At 39.6% G+C, this 27,788-nt stretch overlaps 1 protein-coding gene across 6 annotated transcripts in view; it reads right to left on the minus strand.

Moving 5' to 3' along the window:
* The window catches only part of shank1 (SH3 and multiple ankyrin repeat domains 1), an 87,035-nt gene that overhangs the window by 29,111 nt on the left and 30,136 nt on the right, over window positions 1-27,788 (minus strand). For all 6 annotated transcript variants that reach the window (XM_034219639.1, XM_034219637.1, XM_034219636.1 and 3 more), the window contains 13 exons: window positions 19,269-19,472; window positions 18,738-18,809; window positions 18,498-18,606; window positions 11,068-11,222; window positions 10,164-10,331; window positions 7,972-8,088; window positions 7,546-7,623; window positions 6,859-6,925; window positions 6,422-6,591; window positions 5,236-5,357; window positions 3,975-4,123; window positions 2,663-2,776; window positions 1,923-1,998 (listed from right to left, as the gene is read on the minus strand). In XM_034219639.1, the coding sequence (XP_034075530.1) occupies window positions 1,923-1,998; window positions 2,663-2,776; window positions 3,975-4,123; window positions 5,236-5,357; window positions 6,422-6,591; window positions 6,859-6,925; window positions 7,546-7,623; window positions 7,972-8,088; window positions 10,164-10,331; window positions 11,068-11,222; window positions 18,498-18,606; window positions 18,738-18,809; window positions 19,269-19,472 (1,601 nt within the window). The remainder of the gene's footprint in view (window positions 1-1,922; window positions 1,999-2,662; window positions 2,777-3,974; window positions 4,124-5,235; window positions 5,358-6,421; window positions 6,592-6,858; window positions 6,926-7,545; window positions 7,624-7,971; window positions 8,089-10,163; window positions 10,332-11,067; window positions 11,223-18,497; window positions 18,607-18,737; window positions 18,810-19,268; window positions 19,473-27,788) is intronic.

A 27,788-nucleotide genomic window follows, 5' to 3' on the forward strand; every position in this document is an offset into this window, starting at 1 on the left:
GGATGCAGAGATGGTCGGGAGAGGTGGCCAAATAAAGACGAATTAAAGAAAGGATAGATGAGATATTACAAAGTAGGCGGTTCTGAGTCAGCCATGCCTGCCTGCCTGGCCAAACAAATAGTTTCTGCACAGTCTATGCAGCAGTACACAGCTTTCATTATCCATGATGTGTGTGTTTGCAAGTGTGCACAAACATATGTGTGTAAGTTTGCCTGGGTAAGTGCGTTAAATGTCACTGTTGATGAAAAGCGTGTTGATAATAAATGATACTGTGTGCATGTGAAAGAGAAAAACACAGTAACAGAGGCAAAACATGAGAAGCAAATAAAGCAGGCATGAAAGAGGAAGTTGAGGAATAATAAAGAATGATGATGAATGAAAAAGAGAGAAAGAGGGAGGGTGAAGGCGGGATGTCGTTTAAATAATTGATGTGATTGATAATGGATTTATTTCTATGTAAATAATTCTCTCTCTCTTCAGTCCAAGTCATGGACACTGGAATGAGTTTGCCTCAAAGCGACAAGGCGCTCGCCATGATGCAGATGGAAGGCATTAAAGGGAATGACATTATATTGGGGCGAGTTAATGAGGAGAAATCACACTCGCATAGTCAATACAGGACTCAGGCTCATGTGACAACAGACCAACTCCACAGAAGATCCAGAGAGGTTTCAGTTCTGACTCCATGATCAAAAAGCTAAATAGGAAGCGGTTTTCTGATGAAAACTGATGAAGTTGATCCGGAAGTAGCTTAGTATGTAGGGACTTGGCTTGAGAAGTGGAGAGTCACCGGTTCAAGTCCCAGAACGGACCAAGAGAGTGGACCTTGAGTGTGGACCTTGAGAGTTTGCTCCCGCTACCCTTCAGCAGGGCTGGTGCCACTACAGGTATAGTGTAATAATACTAGGATGGGTTAAATGCAGAGACTTAATTTCACTGTGCTGTGTACATGTACATTTGTGTATACAATCCATTTGCAGGTGAATGGTGTGTGTGTTTCAGCACAAGAAGCATAATGACCTTTTTTTTTTTTTAAAGTAAAGATCTCAGCTGCGTTTGAAGTACTTTTATGGTTTGTACCATGGCACAGTATTACAGTACAATGCATCAGTTCAGATAGTAGGGCAGTAATGATGACTGGGTGATTGTATAACATCGGTCAACACTTATATTTCAGACTTAGTCATCATAGTGGTCTGAAACCACCTTCATCATTGCTAAAAGGTTCAGACCACATAAAAACTGCAGCCTGGCAACACTGCATGCATAGCACCCTGAGCCAAAAGGCAGACAAACTAAAAGGAAAGTTACTCTTAAAACCCAATACGAAGAAATCAGCCCAGTTACTGTAACAACAACTCCCTGTCTCAACATGTGCTGTGTGTCAAACATTGCAGCAGCTGTGTCATAATGAAAGGATGTCAGTTTGACTAGCATCACCCAATGGGCGGATGGACAAGTTACATCATGCACTTAAGCAAAGAGCTGAACCCCTTCTTGGCTCAGTACTGTTCTGTGGACAATGGAAGCAAACATTGCAATAATCTGAATGTCAAGCTGCTCTTTTCTTAACCTTTATTTAACTAGAATACGTCAGAGTCATAATCTGACCCTTTCATGCTTCGTTCTGGTCCTCATATCACACTCAATAGGCATCGAAGCATCCAAAAGCCTTTTTGCTCAGCCCTATTGGTCCAAATTGTGTCCAGCTCACATACCCTTCTGTTAGGTGAAGTACCACTCTGTGGGAACTTACACTGGATGAACCCTTACCCCTAACCCTGTGAGCTTAAGCAACACCCTTAATCATCTTTGCCCCTTCGCTTAGAGAATAATGTGCAGGTTGCTTCTGCTTTGGAAAAAACTGGCACTCATTCAGTTTGCTGTACATCAGTGATGGCTGGCGGCAAGGTAACTCTTACCTGGGAGCATCAAAGCTGTCATAGGATCCCACCGTGTAATGACGGAACAGCCTTTTGGCCCGCTCTCCACGACTCTCTAAACAGAAAATCACATGATCGTCCTGCATTAAGTCCATTTGAAGGATTCATTATGCAGCAGGTACTTTTCAGTTACTGTATTACTATTACTATTACTGCCATCACAGGAGAATCTCTCTTTTTAACAGATAGTTTTTCACCGTTACAAGAAATGTGGTCTTCTGATTCAAATCAACTTAAACTAGATCTGCGACTTTAACCTAACGAGGATTATGTTGAATATATTCCATGTGCGGTATGCCATTTTAAAATGAACAGCTTTATTTGATCGACTGTTTGTCAGATCAACAAAAACAACCAAGTTAAGTTGTGAAAGGCATTTTGATTATTTTTTTATTTGCCCTTTTCACCTTAGTTAGAGAGAGTATACATGAAGCTAAAACCAGCCATCAGTTAGCTTAGCATAAACAATAGAAACATGGGTAACATAGCTAGCTGGTGGTAACTGACTAAATCCGCCTTCCCTGCACCTCTCCAATATACATTGTCTCATCAAAACTAGCATGTCTAACCATTGTCAGGCCTTTGTGAAAGGCTAAATTAAAGTTTATATGAGGTTAAATATGAAATTTGTGGCTAATGTTTTTTTTTTATTCATTGAAATTATGCTATGTGTTATGATGAGCCTGTGTATGTGAGTGTGTGTGACTACTAGTGATCACCTGATCGGTTGTCTTGGCTTCGAAGCATCACTTCCTCCACACAGTCAGAGGGGAACCAGCCTGTGCGCCCCCTGACCGTCCCCTCCCAGTACCCGCCCTCGCCAACACTCAACACTAGAGAGGTGGGCATGAAAGAGAAGCATGTCAGGAAAAGGCAACACCACATGCACCAACACACACACAAAGACACTAATTAAAAATGAACACACTCAAAAAGACAATATTGTACAGACAAAAAATAAATGATGTATACACACATGGACATGCAAACCTACATACTCACCAAGACATACCTGGCGACACCATAGACTCACTCACAAACACACACATATTCATACATGTAGATATTGAATACAAACATATATAGAGACCTTACACTTATGTTAAGACAAGGCCATTTTATAAACTCATTCCAAGACACTAAGATCTGGTCTGGCTGAGAATGATAGATCTCCTTAACAAGCATCTCCTGTCAGGCTTGTGTAATATGTTTATAAGTAATAAGCTAGGCATTGTTTATCAAAGCTAGTCAACTTAATGTTGTCTCAAGTGATCCTTGAAGTAATAGTTTGACATTTTGGAGAAAAAAAAAAATATTAACTTTGTTGCTGGGAGAGAGATGAGAATATTTATATAAAGTTATAGCTAGAACTGTCCTAAACGGTTGAATGTTACTTCTGTTATCAGAAATGTCGTCATATAATTTGCAGCCAGAAGCAAAATACAAAGACGTTTTAAGGTTCAGTTGGTAAATATTGATCAAAATAACATATTTTTCCCATTTGAAATTACATTTTTATTAAACTGTCACTTTTTATTTTAACCATTATACCAGCTGTGTTTGTTTTTGTTGATCATTTTAACTATGGTGCTTTGGTAAGTGGATATTTGCCAGTCTACAGTAGTATTAGCTAATGACAGGTAGATAAAGTACCTGTTCTTGTGATGCAGCATATTGCTTTGTGTCCAACATTTTTAAATAAATGCTGTTAGCTTAAAAGCTGCTAATTACATCTTAACTACATTTTTTAAACCCCTACAGTCAGCAGTTTAGATGTTATAAGGAACTATTTGGAGCGATGCCAAAGCCCTAAACAGAGAGGTATCTTCTACTTTAAGATATTTTAAAAAGATTCTGTAATGTTGCTTTGCATGTTTCTGAACCTGCCTTCAGTCTAAATCCGGTGTAAACAGAATCACACACACTGAGACAAACACTTTGAATATACATGGAGGACAAAATGTAGTATTATGCTCCAGCACACGCACACATACACATTGTGTTTCTTGATATGAAAATGAACATAGTCACCTTTGACCCTTTCACCCTTATTAAAGCTGATTTCCCGCTCTCCCTGGGCAGAATGTGATCGAGTAGCTACAAAGACTCGTCCTGGGACAGCACTGTAAAGGCGTCTCCGCTGGCCTGCGGTCTGTGCAGCCGTGGTGGCAGGGGCAGGCCTGGATTGGAGGAGCAGGAGATCAGAACGAAGTTTGAAACTTGAAGTTCCCTATAGGTATGGGTGACTTAATGACTATGTTCAACTGGTAACTTCAGATTGAATTTGAACAATCTTTAGGACTGTATGAGATAATGTTTCTATTTTTACTATTAAGTCAAATTGTATTGGTTTAATTTATGACAATTTTAAGGTGTGTACACTCATTTGACATATATTGCATTCTCCTTATAAGAAGTTGTAAAATAACTTATTAAAAGGCAGACATAAACCTTTTTTATTTATTATTGCTTATTCCTGGGTTTAATAATCCGCGTACCCTAACCAATCCTACAAAACAACTCATTGAAGAATTACCTCTCTCACGATAACAAAAATAGAAACTATATTTAAGACCTGAAAAATGAAACATTGACTTTTACAACCCTTTAATGACTTAGGTAGTAACACGTGGCGACCTATCAGTCCCATTCAGGAAGAGTACTTTTGGTCAGTCATCATTCTCGGTCAGAGCAATACAAAACTGGAACTCATACCACCTTCACAGCTCACTTAAAAACATGGTTCACTGAGAACTACACCTGCACACACTAGTCTGTGTTGAATATGGCGTGTGTGTTACATGTTGTGTTACATGTTGTGATCATGGATGTTGCCCCTCGTTTCTGTTGTGTGATTGTGATGTGCTATATGTGACATGTACTGTATATAGTAACGTGTGTTGTTTATTGTTCTCTTTTATCCTCTCTTATCCTTTCGCCTGTATCTACTTGTCCTTCATCCTTTTTTTAATTTCTTTTTTTTATAACTAATGCTGTTGATATATTGTGATTTTAAGGGTGTCTATTACCATCTGGCCGGGGACAACCGCTGGAAATTAGCCATGTCGGCTAAAGCTGCTCCATTTACTGTTTTTGTGACAGTTCATTGATGGGGACTGTCCACGACACTATAAATAAATAAACTAAATTAAACCAAACTAAATTACATCGAAAACATTTTAAGGACTCTTATGGGACCTGCAGACTCAATAATACTTTAACCAGCCTAGCTTAAAGACAAGTTCCTGTTCAGCAGCATCTTGTGATTAGATGCCAGCTGTTTGCCCCTCACCCCGGTCTCCGACTCTGCCTGCTCCGGTCCTCCTTGTCTCCGATTCTTCCTCGGGACGGGGAGCGCGTCCTCGCCCCTCTGGGACTGCTGGAGCTCCGCAGGGTTCCTGTATGTTTATAGCCCTAACAGAGACAGACAAACAAAGAAAGGGGGAGAAAACATATTTCTTTAAAGATGTTTATATGTAACACTATATTATTTCAATGTATACATATATTCTGTGATTTCACTTACTTTGCTTTAAAAAGCTCAAAATGTTTTCAAAAACAACATTCATAAAATGATTAAAACTTTATTTTTAATGCATGTACAAACATCTAATAAATGATGCTGTTTTATTCCATGATGTGGTATTCATATGGCCTATCACACAACATGGTCACTTGCCCAGACTAAAGTAGAGGACCATTGCACTGTTGAGGAACCTGCCATCTAAGTTGTTCCTACATTACATGATGATTAAAATGTAGTTTTGTATATGTTATAATAATAAACCTTGAATCTATGAACCTACATGTATGTATAGCTCAATCGAGTAAGCAGGATATATAAGCTGTAGTGAGAACTGTTCACCACTAGAGGTAGATAAAGGTTATGCATTATATTGTAAAAGTCCCCGTCAAATTGTATGATTTGCATATTAATCACAGGGATGAAATTGCTCAAGCTTCCATCTGTGCATTGTAAATATCCATTATCTGTGCATTAATCATTTCTCCAAGCTCAATCGTACTGAAATACAAGTTAGTAAAATACATTCAATACCTTCCCAGATAACTTCTGAATATGACAATACAATCCAGGAGTGTCATTTTGCAATAATCAGTGATGTGTGTGTTCATTGGGGATTAACTAAACATGTCAAATGCTCCAAAACCTAGACCTCAAGGTAGGGTTGTTTTGACAACTTCTGTTTCCACTGCCAATTATCACTTTAAACGTCAATTTTAAGTGAACATGGATGAGAAGTTTTAGAGATCTTATGAACATTTTCTTTATCATCGAAAATGTCATGGTGTCAGAAAAAGACTATTAATGAACATGACAGTAAACAACACACATGTGGGAGCCAGTTATCAGGGCCATCTGTTCTTCAGATCAAAGCTCAAGAAGCTACTAAATAGACTTAGGGGTGAGAGCTGTTTTCAATGTTCCCACACACACACACACACACACACACACATACCTGCACAGAGACAATATTGGTCCCTGGGGCATTGGGCACTGCCATCCAGTCTGGGAGGTTCATACTGCTGTCACTGTTTGCTCGGAGGAAGGGGTGAGGGTGAGGTATCGTCAGGGTACGGGTGCTCTCTCTCCTCTGCGGGGCGTACTTTGGAGATTCCACAAAGGGAACTGGGAGGGGAGACAGGAAATAGTGAAAGAAAAAGGTACATTGTAATCACATTTTTACTGCACAACCTCCCCATCCAGAGTGTACATACTCAGATGGGTGCTGTAAATGCTGCTCCTGTACATTCGTTATGTCATAGCTCCCCTATACTTGTGAATTGAACCTCTGAATCATCAAATGTTCAATGTCAGATAAAACAAAATGTCATTACGCAACGTTACACATCCCAAAACTGGCATGCAAAATGAAGCCTGACCTTAGCGACTTACCCACATCTGTGTCCCGGTGGTTTTTGATGATTTCTCCCAGCTCAAAATTGCCTGACATAACAGCCACCTGGCCCACAAACACACACACACATTTACAACTTCTTGTAAAATACACTCTTATGGCAAATGCATGCACAAAATAAAATGGTGTAACAGACCCTTGACTCGTTTAACCCCATTTTGTGTCCACTCTACTTGTACCCCTAATGGGCTAATTTACAAATTATGTAACAGATTTATGGACGTGGCATATTTCAACAATATTCACATGGATTTGCTGTTTTCTTGATACTAAAAGGAACAGCAAAATAAGTACATCCATGTGAGACCATGTTTGTGTTCTTTCCACCATTGCACAATTTTGCAATGGTGCAAGCTACAAAGGCCAGCACAAAGTCTGCCAAACTGGTGTTTTCTCCCTGTTGTCTCGTCACGTTTCCTCTCTTTCATGCACGTAAACACAACAGATTGTCTCAGCTGGCTTGTTCTGCATCGACAGAGTTAATATATCCAGATTAAGGGGTCACACGCATTCCTGCCACCTGGGACCTCCGTGTGCATCGCAGCACACTAATGGTTTGAAGTGAAATTAGGCCCTGGCATTTTCTGCTACGCTAACTTAATAAGACACTAAACCATAACACCACCCAACATGCATAATTACTCAGCCAGGCGCACAGCCATTACCTGAAAAGCGGTCTGCCCACTGTTGTTCTTTGTGTCTTTATTTGCTCCCCTGTAGAGCAGTATTCGCGAACAGCTTTCCTGCAACAAACCTCACTGATTAGTGTACATGAATTGTAGAATTGCTGTTTAATGTTGAAATGCACCTTTTCTGTTGTAAGCATTAGCTTAATAAAGCAAAGTATTACCTTCTATTGACATTTTGTACTATTGTACTAATAGTTAAAACTGATTTTTTAGAAAGGTATACCATACAATTCAAATCAAATATACAGGTATAAAAGTGTTCTATTTTTGATTAAATAGCAAAGATAAAGAGCATTTATGTTGCATTCACCTTGTTATACTGTATCTTTAAATGTTTTTATACTAAAGTGTTCTTTACTGTGTAGCTGACATTTGATCCCCGTTAAAAGAAAATGTGTCTACCTTGTTGTATAAAGCACAGATGTGCAAGGCAGTGTTTCCAGAGGCATTCTGGGAGGAAGAATCTGCCCCATAGAAGAGGAGGTGCTCCAGATGCTGCGAGTTACCATTTTGACAGGCCTGACAGAACATGAACAGATTGTGGAGGAGTCATGGTAGGACAGGAAGAGGTGGAAGGACAAAGAGTTTGTAAGGAAAGTAAGAAAATGTACCAACGAGTAAAACAGGAAGGATTTATAAGGTTACGTTTGATAGAGATAACAGAAAGGCAGAGAAGCAAACAATGATGAAGAACACACAGTGACAAAGGGACAGGAACAGGGTGACATGGATCAAGTGACACAACATTTAATTAACACCTAACTCAGAGGGTGTGAAAACACAGAGGGAACACAAGTGAGATCTAATCAAAATAATAATTGTAGAATCCATACAGTATGGTTACACAAATCCAGCCCATCATATAAGGGAAATCAAAACAGATAACTGTATATCACTTAGTCATAGGCAATTTATGGTGTTATCAATTATGCCATTGCATAATAAATGCTTATTTCAATATAATTTTGCGGAGAACAGATATTAAACTACAAGTTATCATGGCAACACTGCTTCATACTATACAATACCAGTTAACTTGGTTTGAAAATGATTAAATGAAATTAATAATAATGTTACCTTACTATTCAGTGGTAAAGGAATAGGAGAGGGAAACGGTATAGTGGGATTGATGAGAAAAAGTTTTAATTTGAAAAATGAAATGTTGATACCATAAACATATGTTAACATTGTGTAAAGAATCCAGCATCTCTTAAATTATTTAGTAATTGCTTAATTGAAGCCAATAACACAGGTTTCTAAAGATAATTCAATAATAGTGTTACTTTTTTATTATTTCGTCCATGATGATCGTGTAGTGAAAATATGGCAGCAGTATACAGCAGTAGTAAGGGCAACATATATATTTCTTTTTAACCTACACCTCAACCATACATTTTTCTTTGCAAAGGTAAGTGCAGTAACACTTACATAGCCGATAGAAGATGCTGATACCTTTATTTTCTGTCCACTTCACTGCTGGAAAATGTTGCCACAGAAGCTTTGTGGATGGGATGAAGGGTGAAAGGTGTCCGAGATAAAAGATGGGTGGAGTTTCATGGCATGAATGTTTTTTGACCCAGACAGACGCTGTACATACGGAGACACTGGAACATAGAGTACACTGGTGCATTACAACAAGGGTGCATGCCCACTAATACAGTGGTTCCCAACCTTTTTCCCCAAGAGCCCCCCCAAATGACTCCTGTTGGAATTTGCGCCCTGCAACAGCGGTTATTAAAGTTTAAAAGTCTCATAAATGCAACAACTACTGTCACAAACTGAATTAATGTGAAGTATGTTGTTAAAGGAGGATGAAAGCGTAATTAAGGAGCACTATTGGAGTGACTTTGATGGTTATTGGACTCAGGATTAATTCATTTGGATTCCCGCTGTATGAAGAAATTAAAGGACGGCCGCGGAAGTGGAAACAATTCACAAAGGGATTAAACTGTTTAAAACACATGCTCAAAGTAAGCCGGATTTTGCCGATGTGTTTATGTGGATTCAAAAGTCGTAAATAATCTAAAAAATGGAGGAGACCGATCTGATCGGAGCAACTGCGACAAATAATCCAACTGAAACCGGCATGGACAATGACTAAAAATGCGCTTATCCAGACAAGCCCGGTTTGGACACTTTACGCGCAGAAGAAACATTTCTATTAAAGAAAGAATTATACATTTCTGTGTTTTTATGCCTATAATAGCTACTAACTTGAATTTGTATTCAAATTAATTAATCAATTATTTTTTATATTTTATTGTAATGTAGAGACAAGGCTTATAGTGACAATCATGTATTGCGTTACAATTCTATGTAATTTTTTTTATAATTTAAAAAAATTAAAAAAATCTAAATATGATATTTGGCCTCAAATCATCTGAGGCCTGGCGCCCCCCCTGCGATCTTTGGCGCCCCCAAAAGATCCCAACCTGGGGGGCGCGCCCCCCTTGGGAACCACTGCACTAATACATACAACAGCATTTAAAATCCCAAGTTAAAAATAGACACAAATTAGAACACTGACACCACTGGATACAAAAAACACGAAGCATCCTCTGCTGTTGATTAGAAGTAGTTTAACCGGACAGTACCTGATGTGTCTCGTCCCAGCCGTTCTCGTCCCTGATGCCCAGTTTGGCGTGGTGGTAGAGCAGTGTTTCACAGCAGGAGGTGTCCCCCCCCGTCAGCACAGTGTGATAGAGCGGTGTCAGCCCTCGCCGGTCCTTATAGTCTACAGACGCACCCAGGGACAGCAGGACCTGCAGAGAGACACAGGGAAGATAATAATGCAGTGAAAAATCAGTTACTTTCTATTTAAATTCAAATCAATGACTTATATGTGCTAAAATTATATCAACAAAAAAAAGGCAGCAAGGAAAATATCATAAGGTGATTTCCAACTTCCAGTCAAGGAATATTCATGGGATTTTATAGAAGGATGCGAACACATAGTCAGGGATTCACAGAGGTCATTCAGTGCCTTGGGCTAGAGAGAATGATGTATTCAATCAGAGTCTGCAGTTTATTTATGCAGCTGTTTCTTTCCTTTGTGAAAAACGTTTTCTCTGACAATGTACCACATGCAATTACTACCCCCTAAATTATTTTGATCCCTCTTCACATGCCTTACTTATCGAAGGTGTGGGAGCATAAGTTCTGGACAAATGCCTTAAATACACACTTTTAATCCAGGCAATCTGAATTTAAATGTTTTTTTCCCTCTCTGGATGAATAGAATAATATAAGTGTTTTTGTTCTTGTTCTTTGTGTGTGGGTGAGTGTTGAGTGTTGATTGTTGCGTGCGAATGTTTGCTTAATCAGTCTTTAGTCCATTTGCTTACAGAGCAACACAAATGAAGATAGTGTTCGTTTCAGTGCCCAAGTGTAGGTTCGATTTTCTTTTCTTTTTTAATGGCATGACAATGAAAAAACATTACTCGTAATTAGATAACAGCATATCTAAAAAAAAAGGATAAAATGTGAGTCCATGTTTACCAGCAGGGCTGTATGGCGGTGGCCTCGCACAGCTTTGTGTAAGGGTGTGAGTCCATCTTTGGCGCGGAAGTCAATGTGAGCCCCCCCCTCCACCAGGACCCGGATGGACTCCCCTCCACCCGGCTCACACTGCACCGCCAGGGACAGAGCCGTCTCTGGGGGACACACACACAGAGATTCAAGAGTTTTTCATTACCACAAAAGGATTGGTTTGAAAGTCAAATTATTTGGAGGGCACTGTCCAGATTGTTTGCTCCTAGGGGTCCACTTGAAAACAATACATTTTAACACCTGCACCATTCTCCTTGTAGGTTAGACAAAAAACATATTAACAAATATTGAACTCCAAAAAAATAATGAACTGTCCACCTCTTCTGAAACTGTGTTTATGTTGCCCCAATGTTTTTTTGCTTCAAACTACCCTGTGGAGTTGTTGGTGGGGGTCCTTCATTAAAAAATGCAGCATATGTGCCTTTTTGATTCCCTTAAATTGAGAAAACATTATAAATTGCCCTCCAAGGTGTTCCAGACAGCTTGCATCCGCCACTGTCCCTTCTGACAGAGAGTTCAAACAAAAATCACTTAAATCCCCAGCATGAGTGAAATTATATTATAAATTATTTCCAGGTCACCACAAACCCTGAAAGAATTCAGCGCTTTAAAGTTTCCCGCATATGTTCGAATTAACTTCTGATTAAATGTAATATAAAATAAAAGCTCTTCTAAGAATTACCTCTCCAGATTGGTTTTATCCTACAGGTAGCAACATTAGCTTTAAAGTCAATATCAAAGCATTTATTCTTACTGATGCCTGCTACATCATACTTTGCCAATTATGCTAACATGAAATGGAGCTCCAAAGATTTCAAAACAAAGCAGTGCAGTGTCACAACACTTTAACTTCACTTAACATACTTCAATTTCTTGAGGAAGAAGGTACAATGGCCCCTATAAGAATAAAAGCAATCAAAGTGTTCCCACAAAAAAGTAAAAAAGGGTACAGGGCATTGGCTGCCAGGCAACACAAGAGTTTTTGGCAAAGAGGACAAAGACTGAGCGCTTTTATCCTCAAACTGATTCTGGAGAGCTCAAGTACAAATCATTTGGGGCGAATGTTTTGACGGCTGCCTACTAAACAGTTCCTCTGGCAGAGATGGACCTGAGCCATGCTGAACGTGGTAACTCTGTGTGAGCCTTCTGCTGGGTGGTAAAACATGAAGAAAATGTTTCAGAGACAGGCAGGTTGCATGTAAAAAAAATGCTTTTGATCGTCTCTTTGCCAATCCAAAACCTAATACCATAGACCTAATAGTTAATGGACACTTTGATTCAAACTGAAAGTCAAGAAAGAAGGAGATTCCACTTGAAATCATGAAGAAGAACATTTCAACATTTAGATTTAGGTTGAACACATGGATTTAGTGAGTTTTATAGCAAACCTTCACTGTTCTAAGGCAAGGTCATTGTGGTAAAAACGTTAATATAACTTCATTAATTAATTCGGTAACACTTTATATTAAGGTACACAAATTAACCATCAACTAGTTGTTAATTAACATGCATATTAGCAGTATATTGGCTCTTTATTAGTCATTATAAAACACTTATTAATGCCTTATTCTACATGACCGTATTCTACAAGCAATAGGCCATTAGTTGAGTTTTTCCACAATAACCCTCTAATTAGTGCTTATTTATTGCAAATAAGGAAGTTGTTGTACATGAGTTTTGGTCTTAATATGCTCTGCTCAATATGGGCCTAATAAGGCAGTAGTACCACACGAATAGTAATTCTCCCATAATAACACTTAACAAGTATGATCTATTCTTATGTAACAAGACATGAAACTACAAGTGTTAATTGTGTCTAAATTAGGTATTTATATCTAAGAACATATTCCCTATTTTAAAGTGAAGTCTTGTTCATAACAAATAAGCTAGTAGTTTGACTCTAATTAGGTATTTCTATTTAAGAATATGTTCCCTATTTTAAAGTGAAGTCTTGTTCATAACCAATACGCTAGTAGTTTGACTCGAATGGAACTGAACAGGTTCCCTATTCTAAAGTTGCCTCCTCTTCACACTTTGCAAATACATTATATCAATCAATCAATGTTTATTTATATAGCCCAATATCACAAATGTTACATTTGTCTCAGTGGACTTCACAGTTTGTACAGAATATCAGTATGACAATACGACACCCTCTGTCCTTAGACCCTCACATCGTACAAGGAAAAACTTCCGGAGAAAACCCACAGTTTAAAGGGAAGCACACAACTACTGAAATTAACCTCAACAGTACATGAACAAATTAGGCACACGTTGAAATATCTGTTTTATTAAACCACAACATTTCAGAAACATGTACCAAAACATGTCATGTTTCTCCAAGGCTGAGAACACATATGCAGCCTGTACTTTTTAATAAAAACAGATTTTTAACAGATGTTATGTATTTGTGATCATACTGTGTGACCTGCTTGTACGTACTTACACAATAGGTGTACTGTTCTCTCTATGTGTTGTACTGTCTGTGTGAACATAGATTACACAGCCAGCCAAACTCTTTTGAGAGCCAGGGAATGAGCAGCCATGCTACTTTATTGACTTATTTGCAGTCCACTGACATTCAAACGGAGTGAAACTATAAAAAAAGAAGTTACAAGGCACTTAATGATCTCATACATGCAAGTGTAACATACACAGATTAACACATAGGACCTCTAAGTGTAAACAAGGTAAATATAGCTAATGCTAGCTGTGCAATAAGCATGTAGGCTAAGGTGACCAGATTTTCAAAATTAAAACCGGGGACATTTTGAGTTTTGCAGTCAATATATCATTAACATTTTGAGTTTTGCAGTCAATATATCATTAACATTTTGAGTTTTGCAGTCAATATATCATTAACATATCCAATTTTCTTTACTGCTAAAGAAAAAGGGGGGACAATTCTGGTTCAATGTAATTCGAACATTTTAACTGCTGTAATAAACTGATGTGTACTAACTAATTACTATAAATGGTAACTAACTAACTAACTAATTAATGAAACCTTTCAGAAAATCTGATTTCAATACCATGGTAAGTGAAGTTAGAGTAAAGTATTAACTCACTTATTGAGTGTTTCATAGTTAATAACAAAACATTTTCAAACTACATAGGTTATAGCCTCAAGTGTATTTGATAATTAAAATGTACAAGATATAGAGACAACAGACAAGTAACACTAGCAAAATTACATACTATCAAAGACACTTCAACAGAGAGACACAACTGTCAGACACACTGGGACAAAGAGATCAAACTGTTTGTTGAATTTTTGGATAACCACCAGGACCTCAGCTGCAATTTCCTATGCTGTTTCTCCTTTGAGTTCAACAAAATAGAGTAGTTTTGTTTCCACTGATGTGCTATCATTTATCTTACAATATATTACTAATATTGGTAGCAGCTTTACATGTCCATGATTGGATGAGAATAATGAGCAGTAGGCCTATACTCTGTTTACCCATTGTTTCATGACATGAAACGTTTTATTTCACCTTGCTATGTGATTTTAACGTATATTAAAAAACGGGGACATTTCCGGGGACAGTTTCAACCGGGGACAAGCCAATAAAAACGGGGACTGTCCCCGGAAAACGGGGACATCTGGTCACCCTAATGTAGACTGTACAGGCTAGTATGGCTAACGCTACCATGTATGCTAACGCTAGCGCGAATGCTAACCCAACGCATTTTCTCATTGTGTTTAAAACATCTTCAAATGTCATCACATAAACACAATACGTGTTACTAATCCTTACAGTGTAAGTGTTAGGCTTACGCTTACACTTACAGTCATTGCTTTCTGACGGACTTGACCCTTTTACTCTTCAGGTTGCATAGAGAAAGTTAGTAGCAGTCTACTGTCTGCCAGTTCACTTTCTCCTACTTCCTGTACCCAGTTTCCTCTCTAACCTTCCGTACAAATGTTACACATATATAAATGTGCAAATAACAAATATACAGGTGAGTGTAGCTGAACTGTCAATACCCCAAAACATATTCTTAGATATAAATACCACATTTAACACTTATAGTTTCATTTCTTGTTACATAAGAATACCATATTTGTTAAGTGTCATTATGGGAGAATTACTATTCTTGTGGTACTACTGCCTTATTAGGCCCATATTGAGCAGAGCATATTAAGACCAAAACTCATGTAGCCTACAACAACTTCCTTACAATACATAAGCACTAATTAGAGGGTTATTGAGGAGAAACTCTCAACTAATGGCCTACTACTTGTAGAATACGGTCATGTAGAATAAGGCATTAATAAGTGTTTTATAATGACTAATAAAGAGCCAATATACTGCTAATATGCATGTTAATTAACAACTAGAGAATGCAATTCCTGAAGAAATTGCTAGTGGGAATGCTTTATGCTGAAAAGCTGACGCTGAATTGCTATGCTGAAATATAATGTGTAAGAAGAAAGTGAAGAATTTAGATTGAAATGATACATGAACACTGGGGGCTTGAATGTGTGATGAGAGAAGAAAGGAAAGTAAAATGGCATGGAAAAGCAGCAGAATATTTGAACTGCAAACTATTAAACTAACTTGATGGTGAATGATCTGTCGCCATGGAAACGGTATTTGATGACACCCCATAATACACTTAGATATGTTGATGGCTGCATCGTTACCAAACCTGTGAAGTTTTGGGCTGTTTGGAGCATTTTCACTGAAGTTATGAGAAAACCGTGTTTGATGGCGAGCATGTGTTGCCATGGCAACGGCATTTGAAGAAATCTCAAAACTGTCCCGTAGATGTCTTCACGGCTGGACTGTTAGCACACGTGAAGTTTTAGCACTTTTTGACAATTTTCATGTTATAGTAATATCGTGTTTTATTGCCATGGCAACAGCTTTTGAGGAAAACTCACTAATGGCACATAGACATGTTGAGGGCTGGACCATTAACTGTCATCTGAAGTCTGGTGGTGTTTTGACCATTTTCATATCAGTTACGACAACATCGTGTTTTTTGGCGAGGGATGCGTTTCCCATGGTGAGATCTCAGATTTGGCATAGAGCTGTTGAAGCATGGGCCGGTGATATACAAGCGAAGTTTGGGGACGATCGGACAGTGTCCATTGGAGTTACAGCGACATCGTGTTTCATGGCGAGGGATGCGTTTCCATGGAAACGGCATATGATGACACCCCATAATTGACATAGAGCTGTTGAGGGCCGGACCATTAACTGTCATCTGAAGTCTGGTGCTGTTTTAGACCATTTGCATAGGTATCACGACAACATCGTGTTTTATGGCGAGGGATGCGTTTCCATGGCAACAGCATATGGTGAGATCTCAGATTTGGTGTAGAGCTGTTGAGGCATGGGCCGGAAATATACAAGCGAAGTTTGGGGGACGATCGGACCGTGTCCATTGGAGTTACAGCGACATCTTGTTTTATGGCGAAGGATGCGTTTCCATGGAACAACGGCATAGGATGACACCCCATAATTGACGTAGAGCTGTGTTAACCATTATCTGAAGTCTGCTGCTCTGAGCATGTCAGTTGGAGTTATGACATCATCGTGTACCATGACACAGGTGTTTATATTTGAGCAAACGACGTGTCCAGAGATCAAAGGTTTCCATGGTGATGTGCAGTAATCAGTAAAAGGAGAGCATTTGCATTGTTCTGAATGAGAGATAAACCTCTTACATGTGAACGTTTTGTTGAAGAACCGTAACAGATATCGGTGAAGTTTCAAAGCGTGAAGCATGTCAAGGAACTTGAGAATCTGAAGTGTACTTTTTGTGTACTTTCGGGTTAATAATGTGGCCTTTTTGGCAGATTAACTAAAGGTGTGCGGCTGCTGTGGTGGGGAAAGATGAGGCTGAATTTACAATGGAGTTTAATGGAGACATGTTGAACGTTTTTGTCACTTCATGCACTCAAGAGGCATTTTGTTTAATTATTTTGCTTAATTTATTTTTATTTTTCAAGCTACGAGATGTTTTCCTACGTTTCTCATGAAAAATTATTTCTCAGGAATGTAGGGTTTGGGAATTATGGCAGGTTTAAAAGAAAACATGAAGGCAAAATTAAATCTGTCCTCCACTCTAGCTGTGACATCACGCACTCTAAAATCTGAAGAAGGCCTCTTTACCAAGGTCTGAACAATGTTTAATATCTCTAAAAGTACGAATCAGATTCAAAAGTTGTGTTAGACGAATAATGTCAGAAAGATGTGTAACATTTTAAAGTTGGAATGAGGTTTCTGAGTGAAAGTATGAAGGAGCAGTTAGCAGTTGAAGTTGCATGAAGATTGTTCAAGTGTGAAGAGTTTCTCCATTGACTTCCATGTTAAACATTTGATGAATTATGGGATGTATCTCTGGAATTATGAAAGTTATGAATACAAAAATGAATAGCCATCAATTGCCGACCGAGCTGAACATTTTGATGTTTGAACAGAGTTTCTGCGATGTGGAATGTGGGAGAAGAAGAGGTGCAAAATAACCCGGCGGAATAATAAAGAATTTCATGCATAGCATAACATAACATAGCATAACACATAAACTAGTTGGTGGTCAATTTGTGTACCTTAATATAAAGTGTTACCATTAATTCTGTTACAGTTACCCTTGGCTCTGTCAATTTTGGATGGTATCATTCAAATGTAGCATAGAAAAGCATAGAAGCAAAAATGTAACCCTAATGTCCAGTTTAGCAATATCCCATTTTAATGTGTAAGGTGTGTGGGTCTGATGATGTGAGTATGTTATTGAGGGGACTTCATCAGGGTTGTCGATTGCCCCCTGGTGTTCTGAAATGGAAATGTGTTTCACACCCATGATGACAGCCTGTGTTTGTGTTGTGACACTTTGCTCCCACAGCTGCTGGAATGACACAGCAGAGCACACCCAAACTGTAAAAGAGCAGTCTGCTGCGCCCCCCAAGCACTGCCGGGATCTGAGAAAAGACACACAATTGTGAACAACACTGGCCCAGATCCTTGACAAAGTGTTAGGCCAACAAAGAGAGCTTAGCGCAGAAATAACGAGGGGGAGATGGGCAGAGCTCCAGTTCAAAAAGCTGCTAATATATCTGAGAGAAAATGATTAACCAATAATGGATGTTAAACCTCAGATACACGTTTATATGTTTGATGGAAAGAAAGAACAGTTCAGTAAATATAGAGAGACATATAAGGGATTAGATTTTGCAATATAATTGTGTGTAGATGGGCATATGTACAGTTTATATGGCTCTCTTTGACTTTAACATCATTTTTTCTTTCTAATTTATTTCTCAAGCACATACAACTGCAGTCTGTAATTGCTATGAATGTATGATAATAGATAAAATGATGACGCTGTGGATGAAACAAATCCTCAGGCTCTGAGGCACTCCTTACCGCCGGTGTCAGGGTCCTGATAGTTGGGATCGAGGCCTTTGTCTAAGAACTTCGTCATCTTGTCCACAGCGCTGGTTTGGATATAATCCATGAATTTCTTCAGACTAGCCTGCATGCAGAGAGAGTATTTTAAATATTGTTAATGCAGTGACATGCATACTGTATAGTATTGATTTAAAACGTGCAGCTGAAACCCTTCAGGGATTTACCCTCGGGGCATTTCATACATGGATTTCATACCTTGGTGTGCAGTTTGGCTAGTTGCTTCTCATCCAGATTGGTCTGTTTGTACACCCTGGTCTTGTATCGAAACTAAACACAAGAGAGAAGAAGAAAAGTGAAGCCTTACTCCGAGGGCGTTTGTCCTTAATTCTCTTAGCTTTTGGCCTAGATTTACTAAATGGGTCTACAGATGTATTATAGAGCAAAGCCTTGTCTGCTTTGCCATACATAAAATGTCACAAGGAGCATTTACAGTAGGTGTAGTTCATCTTGAATCTTGACGTAAAATAGAAAAAGCTGTACAGTAAACATGGTCCCAAGTATTCCTTTACAAAAGTATTTTTTGGAATTCTATTGCTCCTTCCAACGACACCATAATTATTTAAAAGAAAGTTGACATTTATCTGACATGTATCTAAACTTTTTAAGATTACATTAGATTCAGATTTTGATCATTCGTTATTGAAAAACAGTGACATCCTGAGGACATGCAAGCTACATCTCTTCTCTATTGTGTAATAATGTGTCAATGGAGGACTGGAATATTACCTCTAAATATGGTACCCCTTTTTCAAAGGACTGTGGGTACTCTCTGAGCAGCCTCTCCTCCTCCAGGAATTTGGCATCATGACCATCAGTGGCGGGCTGGAACAGACCATAGTTCAGGACGTCCCGCAGAGATTCGGTCAGGGAGCACAGCACCTGCTGCTTGGCCTTCCACACCGTGGCCTCTGGGTTAAAGCGCAAACATTTCTGCAGGAGAGACAGAGGGAGACGTAGGTCAGCTTTAAGTTTTCATTTACATTGGTTATTTGGTAAACTCTAAATGTAAAGACATAAAAATGATTTCATTAATCAAAATCTTACCATGTGATGAATCTGAGAAAAATATTGGGGTTAACAAGAGATTAACATTTCATTTGACAGCATTGAACAAGGTTACAAATATAAAGGGCAGAAAAAGGGAAGTCAATGACGAGTTATTAATAGTCACTTTAAAAGTGAGTGAGTGAAACCGAGTTTTAAGAACTATTTAACTTGGCTGCAATCTGCCTCATACGGGTGAACTGATCTGTAATGTGTTGGTGGCCAAACCATCTGTGCTTTGACAAATGAACTGTTACTAATGCAAAGATGCTAAAATTAGGATGTTTTGAATTAACTGTTGCAGAATGAACCACATTTCACGAACTAGAGCTTTGGTGCAAAGGGAAATAAAGCTTATTATTTGTCTTAAAGTAGTTATTTACGGAAAACACTGCCTAAATGGGGCTCCTCAGTTGTTTTTCAAAAACACGACTTTGTATAATGTTTATGTTTAAAACTCTACCTTGACAAACTACAATGGCAAAATGCATTGATCAGTTTACCTACGTTTTAATCTCGTTACCCCTAAAACTCATTAAGGTCCCCTTGTAGATGTCACTACTGTCTACAAGACAATCTTGTGGCAAGGGATGCTCCAGCCTGACTGCAGCACACTGAGGCTGTTCCCCCGGTGATCCAGCAGGGGGAGACAGGCCCAGAATGAAGTGGGTGATTCCCAGTGACCTCGGTCAACAGAGAGTACATGAATTGCAGTTTTGTGCAGCTTTAGTGTCTTCGGTGGGGTCGTGAATGGCCAAATGCATAACAGCTTAGAGGCTCAGTCAGCAAAGTGGGATGTAACTCACTACACAGATGGCTGACAGAAGGTTTTTGGCACCACTCTCTCTCCTTCTTTCTCTCCATCGCTCACTCCCTCTCCTTGCCCAGAGTGAAGTCTCTGACCTTGAGGCTACAGCAGGATGATTGGCCCATGCATGCAGAGTACAGATGCAAGGATCCCTGCCTCCTACTGCATCACGGCATTGGCTCTCTTCTCAGATATACAGCTTCTAACCCAGAGCGTTCTCTCAGTAACTGTCACTCATCTTAATCTCTCACATAGCCAACAAACGTGTGTGTGTGTGTGTGTGTGTGTGTGTGTGTGTGTGTGTGTGTGTGTGTGTGTGTGTGGCTGTCCTTTCCTCTGCATAAGGTTTTTTTTTCCAACAGAGTAGAAGTAATATTACATTTTCTCCTTCTATTTTATTCAGTAACTCCGTTCTCGCACAGCCAACCTTGTAGCCACGGCAACCGGTTCATTAGTGGAGCAAGCTGCTTGTTGCCATAGAGACATCACTGTGTTCCCTTGGAGATGGGGTACTGGGAGGCTGTGCATGTGTTTGTGTGTGTGCATTAGTGTGTGTGTGTGTGTGTGTGTGTGTGTGTGTGTGTGTGGTGTGTGTGTGTGTGTGTGTGTGTGGTGTGTGTGTGTGTGTGTGTGTGTGTGTGTGTGTGTGTGTGTGTGTGTGTGTGTGTGTGTGTGTGTGTAAAGCAAAAGAGAGCAGTAAAAGGGAGGGAAATGTCTAGCGTATGAGCGGGAAAGAGGATAAAAGGGTGTGTCTACTTTTATATTAGATTTGTTTTTCACACACACACCACAATCATACCCACTACAATTACAGTCCCAAAAAAGGATGCCAGCTAGAATAAATGATAAATGATAATAAGGATTATGATTCAGTTATTGTGCAGGAGTAATATTCCCATAGTTAACTTGAACAATAAAAAGCAATGACAATTATAATAGAACAATGGAGATTAAAATATGTGCTATAGCTTTGCTTTGAACCTAAAAACCTTCAGATAGTTGCAGATTTCACTGAGGCAGCCACGCTGCTTATTGATCTGCTTCCAAGAATGTAATTGATTGTACAGTTTCTAACCGGCCAGCTAATTAAGGCTCATCACAATTTCCTCATTCCTACAAGGCATTCAAAACTGTTTCGCTGTACTGTTAGAAATGCAATAGTACAGCCTGTAAATTGTACTTTTATTATATTGCAATACATTTCATAGCTACCTATGGTCATAGTTCACTTGTTCTAAACCTCAAATGGTGCACTTGCAGTTGAGTGTTTGTGGCGCCCTCTAGTGGTGAGAGAGCTTCTTGGTAAGACTAAATGGATGCTGGAGTTGTTAGTTTGTAAAAGCGATTTGAAGATATATGTCTTGGTGTCAGATTATGAAAAAGAAAAATGCCAAGATGCTGTTCTTCATTTGTACTTATTCATGCTAGCATTCTGGATGATTAGAGCTCAATATGATTACAAAAAAACAGGTTCTGTCAGCTAGTACAACAAAAATAAAAAATGTGCTCCCAAAAGTACCAATGAAAATGTTAAAATACTCAGTAATACATTCAAAATCTAACTATGTCCATAGACAATGAATGGGGACTGATTTTTTGGACCCAGATAATGTTTTTTAAATGAGCTTTAAATGGGCTTTAAATTAGCCCAGTGTTCCCGATTCTGCAAAATAAAATGTACCCGTGTACTCAGAGCATTCCCCTGGGTGCTTTCAGTATCACATCTTTCCACATTAGATTAGATTAGATTGACTTTATTGCCCACCTCAGTGAAAGTGTGTCTTTGGCTTTTGCAACAACAGCAGCTCTGTTGTGTAATGTTTAATACAATACAGATAACACAACACACCATTTAGAAATACATTAATTGTCAATAGAGTTTTGAGTGTTTTGAGTGGAAAACGTTTACTGGTATTTTTACACTGTGGTATAATGTCTTTGCAACTATGTAAAATATCTTCTTCCACTTCATGCGCAAAAATGAACAAGGACACTGTGAAAACACAAAAATAACTGGGATGCTTGTCATCTATTACTGCCCTAAATGTTACAATTTTTTGCAAGACAAAACATTAATAGAACAAGCCAAAAAAAACTGTAGCACATGAAACTAGTCATTGAGGTGATGTTGTGTGCTTTGTTTATTTGATGTTGTATATGTGAAGTCTTTAGGGCTATTGGGTGAAAGTGGTGGAGGTGTGGGGAAGTACAGAGAAGAAACATATGAACACATGTATGTTAATATGAATATGTCAATGTCACAGCTTTTATATAACTTAAAACCTTGATATGTTTTACATTAAAATCTTAACGCAGCTTTCAGCCCTTCTGTTTCTCTCCTGTTTTTCTTTCATTATGCAGACTAAAAATGTGGTCTTGTCTCCTGAAGCTGTGATCACACTTTCCCACTCACATGCGCCCACTCTCTCTGTCCATGCTGCTCTTTATCTTCCGCTGCCTATCTCTATCTTATTCTCCCTGCACTTTCTTCTCCCTCCATCATTCTGCATCAGCTCTGTCTATCTATACAAGAGTCTCTCTCTCTCTGTCTATCTCTCTCTCTCTGTCCCTCTGGCCTTTTGCTGCAGGCCAAGTGCAGGGGGACTTGAAGCCTTTAATGAGATCTATGGGGAAATAAGCCCCCACTTGATACACATACACACTAACATGCACACAACGTCAGCCATGTCACCATTTCATTCCACTTCCTCCCCATATCTCACTATCCTTCTCGCACTCCCTGTTCTCTACAGCAGTTAAAGAGAGCAAATTATTTTCTTAAAGCACTTCTGTCCTACCGCTCTGCCTGCCGTGCTTCTTTCTATTCTCTTTTCTTCACTCACCCAAGCTGCACTCTCTCCTCTCTAACTCCTATACTTCTTTTCTATTATCTTTCACTTTGGGGGCTGACCCCTTTCATTTAGATATATCTTCTCCAAAGTGGTAGAGAGGTATGGTGGACACTGTGTCTGTGTCTTTCCAACAGAGAGGTCAAATATCTCAAAAATGCATTAAAACATTTATGGATGTGTTTGTGTTTCTCGTGGTGTCTATGCGTGTGAATTTCAAAGTGGAAATGAGCAGATCACATCCTGCCTAAGGCGCGGCTGCTTATACTTCAGAGTTTGCACAAATTCAGATCATGTCAAACTGTGGAGGAAGACTCATTTGTTTTACATTGTCTAATGCGCTCAGCATGCAAACTCCAACTACACTGCATGTGCATGTGCAAGTTAGACAATCTAATAAACCTTCAAATGAAACTGCCTGGACCGCCTACTGTGCCAGAGTCATATCAACTTCTTGTGATTCACATATCTTAAAGGCGCTTTGCACACGAGTTAATGGACCAGTTCCTTTTTCATCAGACACCAGTGGAGGAGGAACGATGAGTGCAGAGCAAACAGGTCCGCAAGCAGCATGTCAAGGGTGTACGATTAAAAAGGAATCAAATGGATCCTTAAGATGACACGCAATAAAATACATTATAATGCAGGAAAATGCCCCCTGTGAGATTTGCATCGTTTTAATAGATTCTTATTATTTAAACATTAACATTTAAGCACTATTCTAACGTTGTAGCTACGTTTATTTAACTTTACAGACGGTTCCACCTTTTACAATGAATCATAAAAGCACTGAGTGTCATTTCCCAGCAATCACTGAGTTGGTTGTTTGCTGGTAAGATGTTCAACAGATATCGGAAAGGGAAAGTGTTTTATAGAGTATTTTAAATGTAAAGGTATATCAATGTAAAATGTGGCACTTCAGAAAATACCAGATAAATAATACTTGGAACCCAAAAAACATCAACCTGATAAAGCCCTGTTTTCTGTTTTACCTGCAAATCACCAAAAACCGGTTTTACTAGATACACTGAGGCGAACACAGTTTGGTTATTCCAGAAGTTTCAGCTGATAAAATGGGACACATCAACTTTCCATCACCCTGCCCTTCTCTCTCACCGGCATGAGATGATAGAAACCATCCAACTGTCTTTCAGCTTGACCTATTCAAACTAAGTATGACATCCCAGATTTGTTCCACATTACTACAATGGCCCACTTTTCCTCTTGACAAATGTATCAGACTGATAGTGCACAGATCACTGACTGGGTCTCTCCGTCAGGGCACCAGCAGTGACACCCTGAGAGACGGAGCCTCCAGAGAGCCCCCCCATTATGCTTGTATGGCTCTGATAGGAGACTTTGAAGGAAGCAAAGGTAGGTGCCACTGAGGGGAGGAAGAAGGTTTCAACAGATGTTTCCTCTGAGGGCTCCTTAGAAATCTCATGACAAAGGTTAAGCGTTATTATTGCCATGTCAGAAAATATCCTGGTGAATTGATGGCAGAGAAAAGGCTCAGAATTGCAAATGCTTAAAAGCTGTTGTCCAAGAAGTGCCTCTATCAATGCAAATATTGAGCAGATCTTTAACTTTAGTATTGAGGGATCATTAGAAATGAACTATGTCAGTGCCTAAAAAGAATATTGATCATATATTAACAGATCTTAATTATTTTTAATATTCTTTACTATATCAGCACCAAATATAAAGTCATCTTAAATATAAATGCGTCCTGATGCGCAGCAGTCCCACTGGAATCGTAAGAGACATTTGTCAGGTAAATGTGGAAACAGCATCAAGCTGGATCATTTCAGTGATGCTCAACACTCATTTGTAATCGTTTTACATAGAGTTATATATTCTGGCCAAAAATGGTTATAACACTAATTACCAGTGTTGTGATTTCTGAATAACTGTGTGTGAAAGCTCTTACCCACCATCCTCCCCACAAATTCATAACATTTGTGTGCTAACGTCACTCCCTTGACTCAACACAATTAACGAGCAATTAAGAGTTTATTGAGGGGGAATTAGCTGACATATAGAACAACTTGATGTACTAGGAGTGGAAAAGGTTAACACCCAATAGGAAGAGGAGGGCAGGTGATGAAACCGTAGGACAACATCAAATCCCAGGGGTTTTTATTCTGAATGTGCATGATGAGTCAAACATTGACTAAGATGTTGAGCCAGGACAGGAGGAGAGTGAGTCAGTAAATGTCAGTGTTGATGATGGGTTTCTGACTCTCATTACCTTGGGTAACAAAACAAAAGGCACTAAGTCAGCTCATCTTGGAAGGAAGTCTTTAAGGTCACATGTAGTGCTGTCATATGTAAACGTGTATCTGCATGTTTGACTCACATGTGAAGAAAAAGACAATAAAAAATAATGTACTGTCAGACCAATCCGTTCATTGACACCCTGATTTGCATTTTCCCCATCAGTATTGTCCGTCAGCATTGAAATCAACTTTTTTTTTAAAGAATCAATGTTTCATTTCAACCTCCTTTTCCATCACAAAGACAAAACAGAGTTTATATAAAAACCTGTCCGGTAAAAGATTCAGAGAGAGAAATGTGAATTCGTCCTCCCATGATAACTTAACTCCTACTTCACTGAGTCATTTGTATTTTATTTTTAAATGATCTGAAACAGCAGGGAGGTTTTTGAAAGGTTATATTATCATCTTCTCAAAGTAAATGAGCATATTGCACAAATATTACATAATTATTGTAGTGATGATTGCGGTACTGAAACTCTATGAGATTAGTTTTTGCCACACACAGTACCTATTGTAAAAAAGAGAATATTTACAATTGTAAAATGTTTTTCAATTCAAAGATACAGGAAATCTACATAAAATAATGCTTATAGTCCGGTTCAAAAGTCTATATCAGTCAGCAACCACATGCTTCCTGTTGGCTGCTCACTAGTTCTATTTCTAGCACTTGAATCTCATTTCCCCGTTATTTACTCTGTCTGCTTCACTTTATCCTACTCAACTACCTTTTCTCAACATTGATCTACTTTCATATGCATCAGTGTTTACCTCCATCCCTTTATCTACTACCTCTCCTTTGTATGTGTACTATATCTACCCTGCTCCTCTTCCTTCTGCCTCTACTTCCTAACACGTGTACCCCACTCTGCATCCACCCATCTCAATGTGTCTATATGACAACCAAGCTCTTTTTTTACCTCATTCACACCAACGCAAATCCGGTTCAAGCTCCGTGCTAGAACTTTTCAGGTTCAGAACCGGTTCTTCGGTTTAGCTCCGGCTCTTTTCACACCGCCCAGAGTCCAACTGGTGCTGCGTCATTGCCTCATCGTTTGCGTCATGACGTAACCGTTTGCGTGCCTGCTTCATAAAGCCAAACCGCGCGGAAACTCTTCACAGCTCACAACAACAACAATGGCCGATTGTGCTCCAGCTTCCTCTGTACCTCTTCGGAAGACCAGATTCCCAGTAGGTAGCTGGTCTCTTCAGTGGACCACTGCTGCTTGTTAAGTTTCTCCATCGTTGTGTACAAACAGTTTGTACACAACGATGGAGAAACTTAACAAGCAGCAATGGTCCACTGAAGTGACCAGCTACCTACTGGGAATCTGGTCTTCCGAAGAGGTACAGAGGAAGCTGGAGCACAATCGGCCATTGTTGTTGTTGTCGGTGTCAGCTGTGAGGGGTTTCCTCGGGGTTTGGCTTTATGAAGCAGGCACACAAACGGTTACGTCACGACTCAAACGATGACGCAATGACGCAGCACCAGTCGGACTCTGGCAGTGTGAAAAGAGCCGGAGCTAAACCGAAGAACCGGTTCTGAACCTGAAAAGCTCTAGCACGGAGCTTGAACCGGAGTTGCGTTGGTGTGAATGAGGTAAAGTGTGGTCCGCGGACCACTGGTGGTCCGTGAGCGCCCCCTAGTGGTCCGTGAGTATATTGGTAACATTTCACATTTGAAATTAATTAATTAATTTAAGTTTTCCGCACTCTCGCGGGAATATCTCCGCAATGGAGCGAGCTTAAGTTTCACTTTCGATTGCATGATATAGCCCAGCGAAACACCTTCATCAGACATGTTGCCACTTGTTTGTACCATTTTCATCCATCCATCCATCCATCTTCTCCCGCTTATCCGTGGTCGGGTCGCGGGGGTAGCAGTTCCAGCAGAGAGCCCCAAACTTTCTTTTCCCTGGCGACATCAACCAGCTCTGACTGAGGGATCCCAAGGCGCTCCCAGGCCAGCGAAGAGATATAATCCCTCCACCTGGTCCTAGGTCTACCCCTTGGTCTCTTCCCAGCTGGACGTGCCTGGAACACCTCCCTAGGGAGGCGCCCAGGTGGCATCCTAACTAGGTGCCCGAACCACCTCAACTGGCTCCTTTCGACGCGAAGGAGAAGCGGCTCAACTCCGAGTCCCTCCCTGATGACCGAACTTCTCACCTTATCCCTAAGGGAGACACCAGCCACCCTGCGGAGAAAACCCATCTCGGCCGCTTGTATCCGCGATCTCGTTCTTTCGGTCATGACCCATCCTTCATGACCA

This window comes from Gymnodraco acuticeps, unplaced genomic scaffold (genome assembly GCF_902827175.1).
Source record: "Gymnodraco acuticeps unplaced genomic scaffold, fGymAcu1.1, whole genome shotgun sequence".
In the NCBI taxonomy this organism is placed as follows: Eukaryota; Metazoa; Chordata; class Actinopteri; order Perciformes; family Bathydraconidae; genus Gymnodraco; species Gymnodraco acuticeps.